The sequence below is a fragment of the Carlito syrichta genome, unplaced genomic scaffold (genome assembly GCF_000164805.1).
Source record: "Carlito syrichta isolate Samal-C Ts95f unplaced genomic scaffold, Tarsius_syrichta-2.0.1 Scaffold301730, whole genome shotgun sequence".
Taxonomy (NCBI): Eukaryota; Metazoa; Chordata; class Mammalia; order Primates; family Tarsiidae; genus Carlito; species Carlito syrichta.
This window is the reverse complement of record NW_007245826.1, coordinates 192,944-205,447: the sequence shown is the minus strand read 5'-3', so window position 1 is coordinate 205,447 and position 12,504 is coordinate 192,944. Positions and strand designations below refer to the sequence as shown.

Here is a 12,504-nt window from a genome sequence, read left to right as displayed (position 1 = left end):
CAGGTGTCCCTTGCTTGTCCATCCTGGGATCCTTCCCCTTCTCCTACTTGTTTCTGATAACCTTCACCTCCATCCCAATCCCAACAGCACATTCACATCCCAGTCTGGACAGGATGTCGGCGGGCAGGTATAGATGTCCTGCCCTGTGTCATCAGAGATATTGTTGGAGCTAAATGAGGTAATGTGTACCAACACTTGGAACAGTGCGATTCAAGAAATGTCAGCTATCACCATCTTCGCCACCACCACCACCACCCGCATCCTCCTCCCCATTTTGCAGAGATGTTAACAGACTAACCCAAGTCGATCAGGCTAAGAAGTAGCCAGAGGACAAATGGAACTCAGTTTGCCACCGGCCCGTCTGCCCACCCACTCTGTCTGTGCATAGCCGAGGGTGTGTGTGTGTGTGTGTGTGTGTGTGTGTGTGTGTGTGTGTATTCTTTCTGTTAAAACATCTTTCTCCTATGAAATAATGTTGATAGGCTGGTGCTGCGGCTCACACCTGTAATCCCAGCACTTTGGAGGGCGGGGGAGCCGAGATGAGAGGATTGCCTGAGTCCAAGGGTTCGAGACCAGGCAACTTGGTGAGACCTCATCTTTACAATAAATCAAAAAATTAGCTGGGTGTGGTGGTGTGTGCCTATAGTTCTACCTACTCGGAAGGCAGAGGTAGAAGTATCACCTGAGCCCAGCAGGTTGAGACTACGGTAGCTGGTGAGCATGCTACTGCACTCCAGACTGGGCAACAGGGTGAGACCGTGACTCAAAAAAAAGAAAAGAAAAGAAGTTGATATCAGTTGGTATTTTTTCCAAAGTATTTTACTTGGCAAAATAAAAGTTGACATTCCTAAATTAGTCTCCCAACCCCACCTGCTTTCTTGAATTGTACTGGCCTGTGAGAAATGTGAGAGATGGCACCCTCCTGGAACTATGGAGAATAGCCCCAAAGAGAGTTTCCAGAGACTCACATGAGGATTGAGGATCATTTAGAAGGTAGATCTGGATTTTGACAACGAGTTTGGTGCTTGAAGCAGCTTAGAAACATCCTTGAAGTGTTCTTGTCAGCGGAGTCCTCCGCGATGATCACAGTTCACTGAGTAGTTGATCACAGGCCCCTCTGGGGTCTTGTCCTCTGATGTGGCATTGCATGTCTCCAGTCCCCTTGGAGTGATTATATTCTGCCTCCAATCATTACAAGTTGGTTCTTATAGTTGAGGCTTGACTGGTGATTGCACTCATATGCCTGACTTGTGAGCTACTTAACTGTAGGTCACATTATCCTCAGCGGCACTGGCAAGGTGCTTGACTTTACACATTGTGTAGCATTGTCAAGACAACCTTACCCCCACCCCAACTCCGTAGACAGGTTGAGCTGAGGGAGAGTTAATATCAGGTCTCACCCAGCATCAGATTAGGGATTCCATTATAGTTGCTTCTTCTGAGTGTTCTGTTGGACTGTCTCTCAATGAGGCATGTGGTTAGAATAACACAGACATGGGCAGAGAGGGGGAAAGCAGTTCTTTGGCCAGAGCTAGATCTAGAACAGGTGTTAACATTTCAGGAGCCAGGTGATGTGCACCACAGTCAGAGCACGATGGCTTTGAGGTCCTGTCCATGGACTCTTCACTTAGCCCCTTGATCAACCTGGGACACAACACCCCTGATGTCCCCATGAGAAGCAGTGTCCCATGAACAGGAAAGCATTATGTACCCCTGTTGACTCACCAAAGTGTGAAAAAGAACACATTGTTTCTAGTGGCAGTGTTAGCGGAGAATAATGTGGCCTTCCGTGCTCTTTCACTCCAAAGCTAGTGAACATCATGCGTCCCGTTCTTTTGCCCAGATAGACTTTCATTATTATAGCACCACAATTCAGTATTTGGTCTTTTCCTTTTGCCACCTCACCCTTGGACATCAGTCTCCCAGCTATCATTTCTGAAATCATTTCACCCTGAAAAGTTTAGTTTTCCTACCGTATTAATCAGGGTTTTCCAGAGAAACAGAACCAACAGGGAAGAGGTGGAGGGTGGTGCAGAGGGGGAGAGGAAAGGAGGGAGAGAGACTGAGTTACTAGAGGAATTGGCTCACGGAATTATGGAGGCTGAGAAGTCCCCCCATTTGCAAGTTGGAGACCCAGGAAAGATGGTGGTGTAATTCAGTCCAAGTCTGAAGGCCTGAGAACTGGGGAACGGGGTGGGTATGGTGCTGGTATAAGTCCTGGAGTTTGAAGGCCTGAGAACTAGGAGCTCCGATGTCTGAAGGCAGGAGAAAGTGAATGTCCCAGCTCAAGAAGAGAAAGAAAATTCACTCTTCCTCTGCCTTTTTGCTCTATTCGACCCCTCAATGGATTGGATGGTACCCACCCACATTGGTGAGGGCAGATCATCTTTACTAAGTCTACTGATTCAAATGCTAAGCTCTTCCAGAAGCACCCTCACAGCCACACCCAGAAGTAATGTTTTGCCAACTATCTGGGCATGCCTTAGCCCAGGCAAGTTGACCCATAAAAGGAACCACCATCACGCCTATCTTCTGCAGAACCTCCAGTGCTTTGCCACTTCTAAACAGTTAAGTTTATACCTTTATACATTTCAGAGAAGTCTTTCCTTGTATATCTATAGTTGAGGTTGTTTCCAAGATGTGAGAAATTGTCAAAATGTAGTGTTCTGGACCATGAGGAATTTTCTATGTATTCAAATTTAAAGGAAGTTTGTCGAAGTGGAACTCTTAATTCCAAGTGGTGGTGTGATTTCTAGAGAATTATCTGACCAAACTACTCTCATGGTGACCAGTTGTGTGTTTTCAACTCTGGGTCCTGTGAAATGTACCAAAAGGTCTGCTTGTGCCTTTTCCTTCAGGAACATCTCTTTGTATTCTCAAGGCAGACTTTAGGATAGGAGTATTTTCGCCTTACTGGCTTAAAAATTTCAGAAAGTGAAGTTGAAAAAGCAAGTTTTCTTGAAGCAATCTCTGTGACGCAGATGGCTCCTTATTTTTAACCTAAGAGCACTTGTTCCAGAACTGTGCACAAACTGTAGCAGTTGCCATAGAAACACTCAGTCCAGATAGGAACAAAACATTCATTCCATCCAGTTTCTCTGCGTCTTAGTTTTTGTTGCCAGGATCAGTCCTGCTGTTCATCAGTTGTCAGGAATCAGTGCAGTGTTATGATTCCAGTTGAATTTGATCAGTCACGTGGATTTTCCCTTCATTTCTCAAGTGACTTTGTTTCTGGGTTTTGGGGGTTGGGGTACGGCTGTGAGAAACTAGGAAAAACATCTTTGCCATTGTAGCTCCATCCCCCCCATTTGGGTCAAGGCGAAGAAGCCTGTAGGCTTTCTGCTTTGTATTTAAAGAAGATATATCTGTTCCAAGGAGAGAAGATATCAGGGCAGGGAAGAGCTGAAGACAGGGTGAGATTTTGGTGTGTTAGTAGACACTGCATATTCTAGATTTAGACTTATTACATTTTCATTGTGAAGAGTTGGCAGAATGGACGCTGGTTTATCAGCATTTAGTTCAGTTAGCTCAAGTGATTTCATCATCCATCTCTGACTTAGACCTCATTTGACATTTTCTTTAACCTTTGCTTTTCATTTAAATAGTTACAAAAATAAAACTAAGAGAAAACTTAAGAAGGATCAAACCTGTAGCCATAATTGAAATTTGAAGGCATGAGACTGTAGGCTGACACCATGTCCTGGAATGTGGCATTGAGATCTGTCACAACTCATCACCATCAGATGGGACCATGGGCTGCCTGGGATTCTGTTTGCTATTCCAGAAAGCAGCAGGATTTTAGGAACATGAGAAATATACACTAGATTGCAGATGTTAGGTATAAATTCAAATAATTGGGGATTACTCTTGATAGACATCAAAACTTTTTATTATTAAAAGTACACTTTTTCCCTAGAAAACTGCAAGTTATATTGAAGATTTCCATGTGAATTGTGAGGGTCTGAGTAGTTTCTGTGGCATAAATACATGTTTCCATTCATGGTTTAATGGTGCCTGGGTTGTAACAGAAAAGGTGTTTGGGCAAAAATCGTAAGGGAAAAGTGATTCATATTTTATGTCTGTCTATGTTAGACCTGCTTAGGGAATAGAATTTGGAAATCACATAATAAATATGAAACCTGATTGCTTGATTGAGCATTTGCTTTCATTTCTTCACTATCAGGGCATGAGGCCATCTATTTTAAAGCTTGTAAAGGCATTTGTGAGAGGTTTTATATAGGCCATAAAATGTCAATCAAAATAAGAATCACTAAAGAATATAGTTGACTTGGAGAAAAATAACCCTTTCCAATTTTAAACTGCTCTTAGTTCTCTTTACAAATGAGCTTGAGCTTGGGAAATGTTTTTTTTTCTTTTTTTCCTGCAAACTTCAACCGTGACCTTGCTTTGCTTCCATGTATTTAATTTCACTGAAGTGATATTTCAAAGAAAAATCCTTCTGGAAATTGTTTTTCCTTTAATACCCAGAATTGGAATGACAGTACTCACGGGAGGGGGGGGTTCCAACCAGTGATCACCTGTTTGGCATGGATGCAGAAGAAGGTGCATCGAAATTCAGGCCATCTGTGTTTAGCCTTAGGCAGGAAGTCTGTTTCTTCAAGTAAACCGAACATCCTAATGATACTCCCAGCAGATGGGTCGTTTCCGGCCCATAGCACTGTAGACAAGGCATAGGGTTTTAAAGGCAAAGCCATCCTGTCTGTCCCATGGAGCTGTACGAGCAATCAATTGTTGAAGGAATCCTTCTAGTGCTTTTGGCTTCCAGTACAGACAGATAGATAGACGTACCTCTCTTGACCTTGCTGAAGCAGGCCCCACATGTCCACACCTGGAGTATGGAGACAAAGAAAGAAATTGCACTTTCCAACATATGCCAGTATTCATCGAGATGTATAGATAGCTCTGAAATGAGCACGCAGTTGTTTGCATTGTTGTGAAATTTTATGATCGAAAAACCCACGATTCTTAAGCACAGAAACAGTTGCCTGGTGTTCAGCACCGGCCAAACAGCATTTCCAGATGGGATGCAAGAAGTCAGCCTTGTCCAGATTTTGTCCCTTGCCGTATGTCCTTGTGTATTCTCCCTGCCAGCTGTGGAAAGTTACAGGACATGGTTCCATTTTGGCCGCTCTCTCTCTTTATGCCTGCGGTAGGCAGGCCTTGTGAAACTTGCCCTTTGCCTCTCCTTCCTCCTGTAGTTCATTTGTTCTCCTCATTCTTTTTTTCTGATAGTGCATATTACTGGAGATTTGCCTTCTGCCACCCTCAGCAATCCCATCTTGTAGGTTAGCAGCTAACCTTGAGCTGGCGGACTTGAAGGGAAGCTTGATTTCCTCACATTTAAGTCTCAGAAAACTCAAAGGAGTGCTCTAATATGTCTGTTTGTATGATATGTATGATAATTAGTGTGAGTACAAAATGATCTGGCTATCTTTAGCTGAGCTCAGATAGGCTTTCCTGGGGATCAGATAAATGGGAATGAAAAAAGTATGAGGACATTGTAGGTTTGCTCATTGTTCTTCAAGTCTTTCGTATTTATTCTTTGTCTTTAACTTGTCTTAGACTACTGTAGAATGTTCCAGAAATGTCATTGGGTATAATGTCTGATTTGGTCTGCTTGGAGTGTGTTTTCCTTGGGCCTCAGTTATATGACTGCCATAAATTTTAATTACACTAATTAGACATAGGTGAATGCTTAAGCCCAGTTGGATTCCTAACCCTGTTCAGCTGCCTCTGTCATTAGTTTTTTCAGTGACATGATTTGGCACCATTTTCTAACACATTTTCCGGAAATTAGTAAGTTAGAAAATAACTTGTCTAATAAAACTACTGACGTTCGACTAGTTTCTTTACCTTCTTAGAGAGCTGGGCTTCAGTAAAATGCATATATTTAGCTTGTAACTTGCATACCTGAACTTCCATAACTGTGGGTTTTTAGATTGGTTTGATAACTGGAGAAGGAATTGTGCCCCATCCTGCATCCAGGCCGATGAGTCCCAGGCTCAGGTCTAGTTCATGTGCAGCCTGACTTGGCGCAGGGCTGGGCAGCAGGTTTTAACATGTGTGGCAATGCTAGTCAGTTGGGGGTGTCTACATGGAGCAGGTGTCAAGGAGGATTCTGAGGTCTGGACCCAGTAGGCAAGAAGCCAGCCTTGATTAGGGCCATGCACCCTGGGCATAGGAGGGGAACAGTCCCAGAAGCACTCCTGCCTTGCATAGGCCATGCTCATTTTAGCGAGGACACACTATGCAGACCTCTGAGAACCCCAGGGCCAGTCAGCAACCTCCAGGCCAGGCCAGGCGGTAGAGGAGGCAGCTCTGTCTGAGAGCGGTGACTGTCTGTGAGTGAACATCTGAAGCCCCCGGAGGGCCTGTCCCTAGAGTGTCAGATTCAGCAAGTCTGGGATGGGACCTGGAATCTGCCTTTGGAACGTACTTTTCGGGAATGCTGAGACTGCCAGTCCGGGGACACTGCTTTGTGGCTGCAGGGCTATGTGCACCTGCCGTTTACCTGTTTTCATAGCTGTCTGTTCTCAGAAACATCTTTAGGTTTTGTTTTGGGGCGTGTGCACATGGGCCCAAAGCACTGGGTTCAGGTTGAGTCTGGCATTCCTAGTTTCTGCCTGGAACCAGATATTCTTCATCCTTAATCCTACAGAAAGGGCCAAAACATTCTACTCCTATCCGTAAGCATGCTTTAAAAATTTAAGCCCATGTCTATTTTCCTTAATCTGCATTCAGCAGCACTTTGGGACACAAAACGTGATGCTGTCTGCCAGGCAAGCACTTGGAAATTTAGGGGTGGGGAAAGTGATGAGTCTCTGTTTTTCTTCCTTGAGGATCACTGTGCTGATGCATCTGGCAAGGTTTGCACCCACCCAGATGATCTCTTGCCGCTTTCACACACTCGGGGCTGGCTGCCTCTCGCTCCCTCTTGTACTTGCAGTCGTGCCTGTTCTGTTCAGTGTGCTCAGCATTTGGTGAGCACCTCCTCTTTCTCTGCAAGGTGTTTTGAGTTCATATATGCCCAAGGTCTCTGGTGCAGGAAGGAGCACGCAGAACCAGAAGACATGGAGTACTGGCTTCAGAGGCCCCAATGGTGGCCACATTCCTCTCCTGTTACTTTGTCAAGGCGGCTGTCAGTGGTTAGGCACAGCCAAGGAGGCAGGAGGCCAGCAGCATCTCTGGGGGGCCAGCAGGTGGGTAGCTACCAATGAAGTGGGGTGGGAGACGGGAGCCAGCTCCTTCCTACTCTGGGGTGGTATCGTGTAGGGCACCAGGAGTCCAGGTGACACAGAGTATGGGCATGTCAAGGGCTGCCAGCCTTTTTGTCAGTTGTCTGAGACAGGAACACTGTGGTGATTGTCACCTGGAACCTAAGCTAAGGGAGATTCGGCAAAGGACATAGCGTTTCCTGACCCACCGTTTCCACGTCCTCCTCGGTTTGAGTTATTTCACTGCTTAGCATAGTCCATGGACAGGGTCGGAGTGGCATCCTGAGCAGGTGTGAAGATGGCGTTTCGGTGCACTGACCTTCCCACCTCTCTCCCCCTTTCTCTCGCAGAGTCTCCAGCATCCAGCAGCAGCTGGCCCGGCTGGATAACGAGTCCTGGCCCGGCACGGCCGAGGCTGACAGGGACCGGCTGCAGCTCGTCAAGGAGAAGGAGGCCCTGCTTCAGGAGCTCCAGCTCATCATTCAGCAGCGCCGCTCGGCAGGAGACGTGGCCCGGCTGGAGGCAGAGCGGGGGCGGCTGGAGGAGGAGCTGCAGCGTGCGAGGGCCACGTCGGCACAGGGCGCCACGGAGAGGTGGGCAGGGGCCCGGGCATGGCCTCCAGGGAAGAGCCCTCTGGAGAAGCTCTGAGGAATGGCTCATGTGTAGCTTGAGGGGTTCTGACGACCATGCAGAACAGCTACTGCTGGAGTGTCCCTGACTGGGGGACATGGGAAGGGTAGGGAGTCAGGAGCTGGGGGGACACTGCTTTCCGCTTGCAGGAAGTGCCCAGGGCTCCTGAGCCTCTGTCCCTGTTCAGGGAAGACAGGTGACCCCCACCTACATCCCACCCTTCCCAGAGTCAGTGCTGAGTGCTTTCATTCATATTTGTGGGATGATGTCCTGAGCAGGCTAGAGGTCACCAACAGGAAGGTGGGAGAGGTGGGGATACAGCTCTGTCGTCTGGGGAAAGAAGTCTCTGCTCCTGCCGGCAGCAGTGCTGTGTACATGCACCAACTGCTTTCTCTCCACCTCTGATTTCTGTCAGGGAAGTCGCTCTCTTTGCAGTAGGAGGCCAGCAGCTGGTGTGGGGCTGTCTCCCGCGTGCCTCTCCTCCATCTGTCCTGAGGCTATTTCACCGGCAGGACATGTGATGCCAGCGTGGTGTCTTTTGTGTTCTCCAGCACTGAGCTGTGCAATCTTTTATCGTGTGCCACGCCTCCTGGCTTTCCTTGGCTATGTGTGATCGCGGGTTTTGTCGAGAGCCAGGCCTTGCTTTTCACACTTCACAGCCACAAAGGTTTAGCCGTGGCCATCTGCCAGGCCCTGGGGAGTACCCCCACCCCCGTGTGTTGATGTCCTGGCTCCCTCAGGCTCAGTGTATTACTGTGACCCTAAGTAACTCTATGTGATCAGCTCCACATCGGCTTTAATAGCCCTGAATGATTTCCTCTGTTCGGATGCTCTCATACCTATGCTTTTTCACATCTTAGGTTTGCTCTCTGTGTTGTTGGGCATTCTTTATGCTTGGATAGTCACCGGTCACCCTCATGGGGGATGAGTGTGTGTCTTGGCCTGAGAGGGATGTGAGGGTGTCTAGAGAGCCCAGCTCATCGTAATTGGTGGGTGACTTTTAATTTGCCCAAGATGACGGCGTGCCCTATCATCTCACTCAGAATGAACCACAAGGGGATTTTGACTCGGAAGAGGACTGTGCGGTGGAAGTTTTCTTCTGCACGCTTGTGTGGCTGTATTTTTAGTTAAGCACGACCTTCTGTCCTACCCTCGCTATTTCTGCATGTGTGTTCTGCATAGGAGGGCCTGGGAGTGCCTGTCACTTCTCTGGAAAGGGGTGGACTAGGTCCCACAGATGCTGCCTGCTTCTCAGGACCCCATGCCCACTCTCCCTTGCCTGTGGCTGCCCTGGGCTGTGCTACCAGAATCCAAATCCACAGAACTCCATGGAGCTGGTGTCACCCCTGGTACCTGGCTTAAGGCCTGGGACACCAGTGCGGGACCAGCTTCGACCCAGATAGGGATCTCTTGTGGGATCCACCCAGGTGCTGGTTCCTAGGACTCAGAGCCCTCAGCTAGGACCAAATCGTCCCAATTATATTTCCTGAATCTGCCACTAAATGACCTTGACCAAGGAGGAGCACATACATGTGCTAAGCACTTTCATGCCAAGCACAGTTCTCCCATGACCTTTAGAACTCCGGGGCTCACATCATCCTCCCACCTTAAACTCCTTACTCTGGCCTTATCCTCCTTTTCAAAGCAATGGTTCTTTTTTTGAGTTGGAGTCTCACTCTGTCGCCTAGACTGGAGTGCAGTGACCACCGCAGCCTCGACCTGCTGGGCTCCGGAGATCCTTCCGCCTCAGCCTTCCAAGTAGCTGGAACTACAGGCGCGCGCTACCACGCCCAACTAATTTTCGATTTATTGTGGAGATGAGATCTCACCAAGTTGCCCAGGCGGGTCATGAACCTGCGGGCTCAGGCAGTCCACTCACCTCAGCCTCCCAAAGGTGCGGGATTACAGGCTGAGCCACCGAGCCTGGCTTAAAGCAGTGGTTCTTAATGTTCTTTTACTTGCATCTCCTTTGAGGTAGGGACATGAGGCTGTGTATGTTTAGTAGGGCCCTGGACAGTTTTCTGCCAATAAACTGTACTGAACAGTGTTTAGGTGTCTCAGTTACTGATGGCGTGGCCTCTGTTTGGTAAGGAAATCATATTTTTAGTCATCTGAAACTTTCAGAATAACCAGCATAAAATTAGACTGTGTACGGGCACTCATGCATTGTCTTGTATGTAGGGATCTCTCCCCCCACCCTGAAATGCACCTGTTCAGTATAATGACAAGTGTGACATATTGGTGACATATTGGATAGAAGCAGGGAATTGATCTAAAACTTTTTTCACTGTGATAAAAGAGTCTGAAAATAAGTCATGATTAAAGATGGTCTAAACTTGTGCTGCACGTAGAAATGTGTCTGTCTATGAAAGTGGAGAGAGATGGAAAACATGGCTGGATTCAGTAACAGGTTGGAACCCTGGCCCTTGAGAGTGGAGCCAGCCTTCAGAAAGAACTCCATTCAGAGTCTATTAATTTGGGATTTGAGCTAATAGGATTCAGCCTGAGTTGGAATTTATGAAAAAGCATTAAGAAAAAAAATGGACAGCCTTGTACTGAGCTTGGATAAATTCCCTACAATAAATTGCTTTCTGGAACTAGTTGCTGTTTTCATAGGATACACTCTCCTGCTGGGCTCGGTGGCTCACCCTGTAATCCTGCGCCTTTAGGAGGCTGAGGTGAGTGGATTGCCTGAGCCCGCGGGTTCGAGACCCGCCTGGGCAGCGAGACCTCATCTCTACAATAAATAAAAAAATCAGCCGGGCGTGGTAGCGGTGCCTGTAATTCCGGCTACTCGGAAGGCTGAGGTGGAAGGATCACTGGAGACCCAGCAGGTCGAGGCTGTGGTGGCTGGGAGCAGCCACTGCACTTCAGTCTGGGTGACAGAGTGAGACTCCAACTCAAAAAAAAAAAAAGTTGATATAACATAAAATGATAGTTAAATATATACAATAAAATGACACTATGAAGATATCTAAATTATTTTAAAAGTTTAACCTATGCAGCAGAAGATATCACAAAAAATTCCAAAGGGTCAAATTCATAGAGACAATATTCTTTGTCCATTTTATACTTATATTATGCATCAACAATCAAATAATATAAAATATATATAGAATTTAAATATCTGACAGTGCCACAGCCACATATCAAAACATACAGAATGGTCTGGGCTCCATAGTTTAGCCTGTAATCCCAGTGCTTTGGGTGGCCGAGGTGAGTGGATTGCCTGAGCCCACGGGTTCGAGATCTGCCTGGGCAGCAAGACCTCATCTCTACAATAAATAAAAAAATCAGCCGGGAGTGGTAGCGCGTGCCTGTAATTCCGGCTACTTGGAAGGCTGAGGTGGAAGGATCGCTGGAGCCCAGCAGGTCGAGGCTGCAGTGGCCGGGAGCGGTCACTCCACTCCAGTCTGGATGATGGAATGAGACTCCGATTCAAAAAAAAAAAAGGATACACTCACTTGACATCGTCCCCAGAATCTTCCCTGTGGTTGTGAGAGTAAAATACAGAGCATGGGTTCTAAGTTCTACCTTGAAAACCCAGTGAAGAGTGTGTTTTGAACTCTCTTTTGAAACTTTCCCCTCTACATCTTCTGAAAAAGAAAGGCAAGACGAGGTTGTTGAGGCTGTCTCCCTTAATCAGCCTCTGGTAGGAATTTAAGTATAATGTGAAATCTGGAGAATGTTGTGCAGGAAAGGAAGACCCTCTTTCCCCCACACGTATTTACAAGGGAATTGCACAGCAGGAGGTGGAGCAACAAAGTGTCTTGGCAACATGTCTTAGCTGTGGGTCCCAGCCCACCTCATGGCTGAGGTCAGTCACTGGAGCTCTTTTTCCCGGTTGCTCAGGAGAGGGCCCAGTAGTATGTATCGTCAATGCTCAATGGTGGTGTGCTTCTCCAGAAGCTCAAACATCTCTTCTGGAGTGAGATACAGATATCCACTTAGTACAACTCAGAATTGCTTTCTAAAAGTCATTTTCATCTGTCTAAATAATAAAACTAAAATTAAAACACGATAGGTAAATGGAATCTTAAAATATTCTATTCCTTGGTGTTTATTACAGCTGTTCTCAAACTTGTTGGTCCCAGGACTTCCTTCCAGTGCTAAAATCACTGAAGACCTCCAAGAGCTTTTGTCTATGTGGACTTTTTTTGAATTGGGGTCTCACTCCATTGCCCAGACTGGAGTGCAGTGGCACAATCATGGCTCACCACAGCCTCGACCTCCAGGGCTCAGGTGATCCTTCCACCTCAGGCTTCTGAGAAGGGGGGACTATAGGCATGCGCCGCCACACCCAGCTTATTTTTTGATTTTTTTTTTTTTTGTAGAGATGAGGTGGTGTTATGTTGCCCAGGCTGGTTTCAAACTCTTGGACTTAAGCGATCCTCCTGCCTTGGCATCCCAAAGTGCAGGGATTACAGGCATGAGCCACCATGCTCGGCCATTATCTATGTCAGTTTTTACTGATGAGGAGTTAGCACCATGTAACTTTATTTATGTTTTTTATTTTGATTTGGAATCTCACTCAGGAGCCCAAGCAGGAGTGCAGTGGCATACTCATGGCCACCCCAGTGTCAACCTGCTGGGCTCTGGCGATCCTTCTGTCTCAGCCTTCAAAGTAGCAGAACTACAG

The 12,504-nt window shown here is 47.0% G+C and overlaps 1 protein-coding gene across 1 annotated transcript in view; it reads left to right on the top strand.

The window, feature by feature from the left end:
* The window catches only part of WWC3 (WWC family member 3), an 81,716-nt gene that overhangs the window by 43,804 nt on the left and 25,408 nt on the right, over positions 1 to 12,504 (top strand). Inside the window, exon 8 of the mRNA XM_008055154.1 lies at positions 7,586 to 7,828. Within this exon, the coding sequence (XP_008053345.1) occupies positions 7,586 to 7,828 (243 nt within the window). The remainder of the gene's footprint in view (positions 1 to 7,585; positions 7,829 to 12,504) is intronic.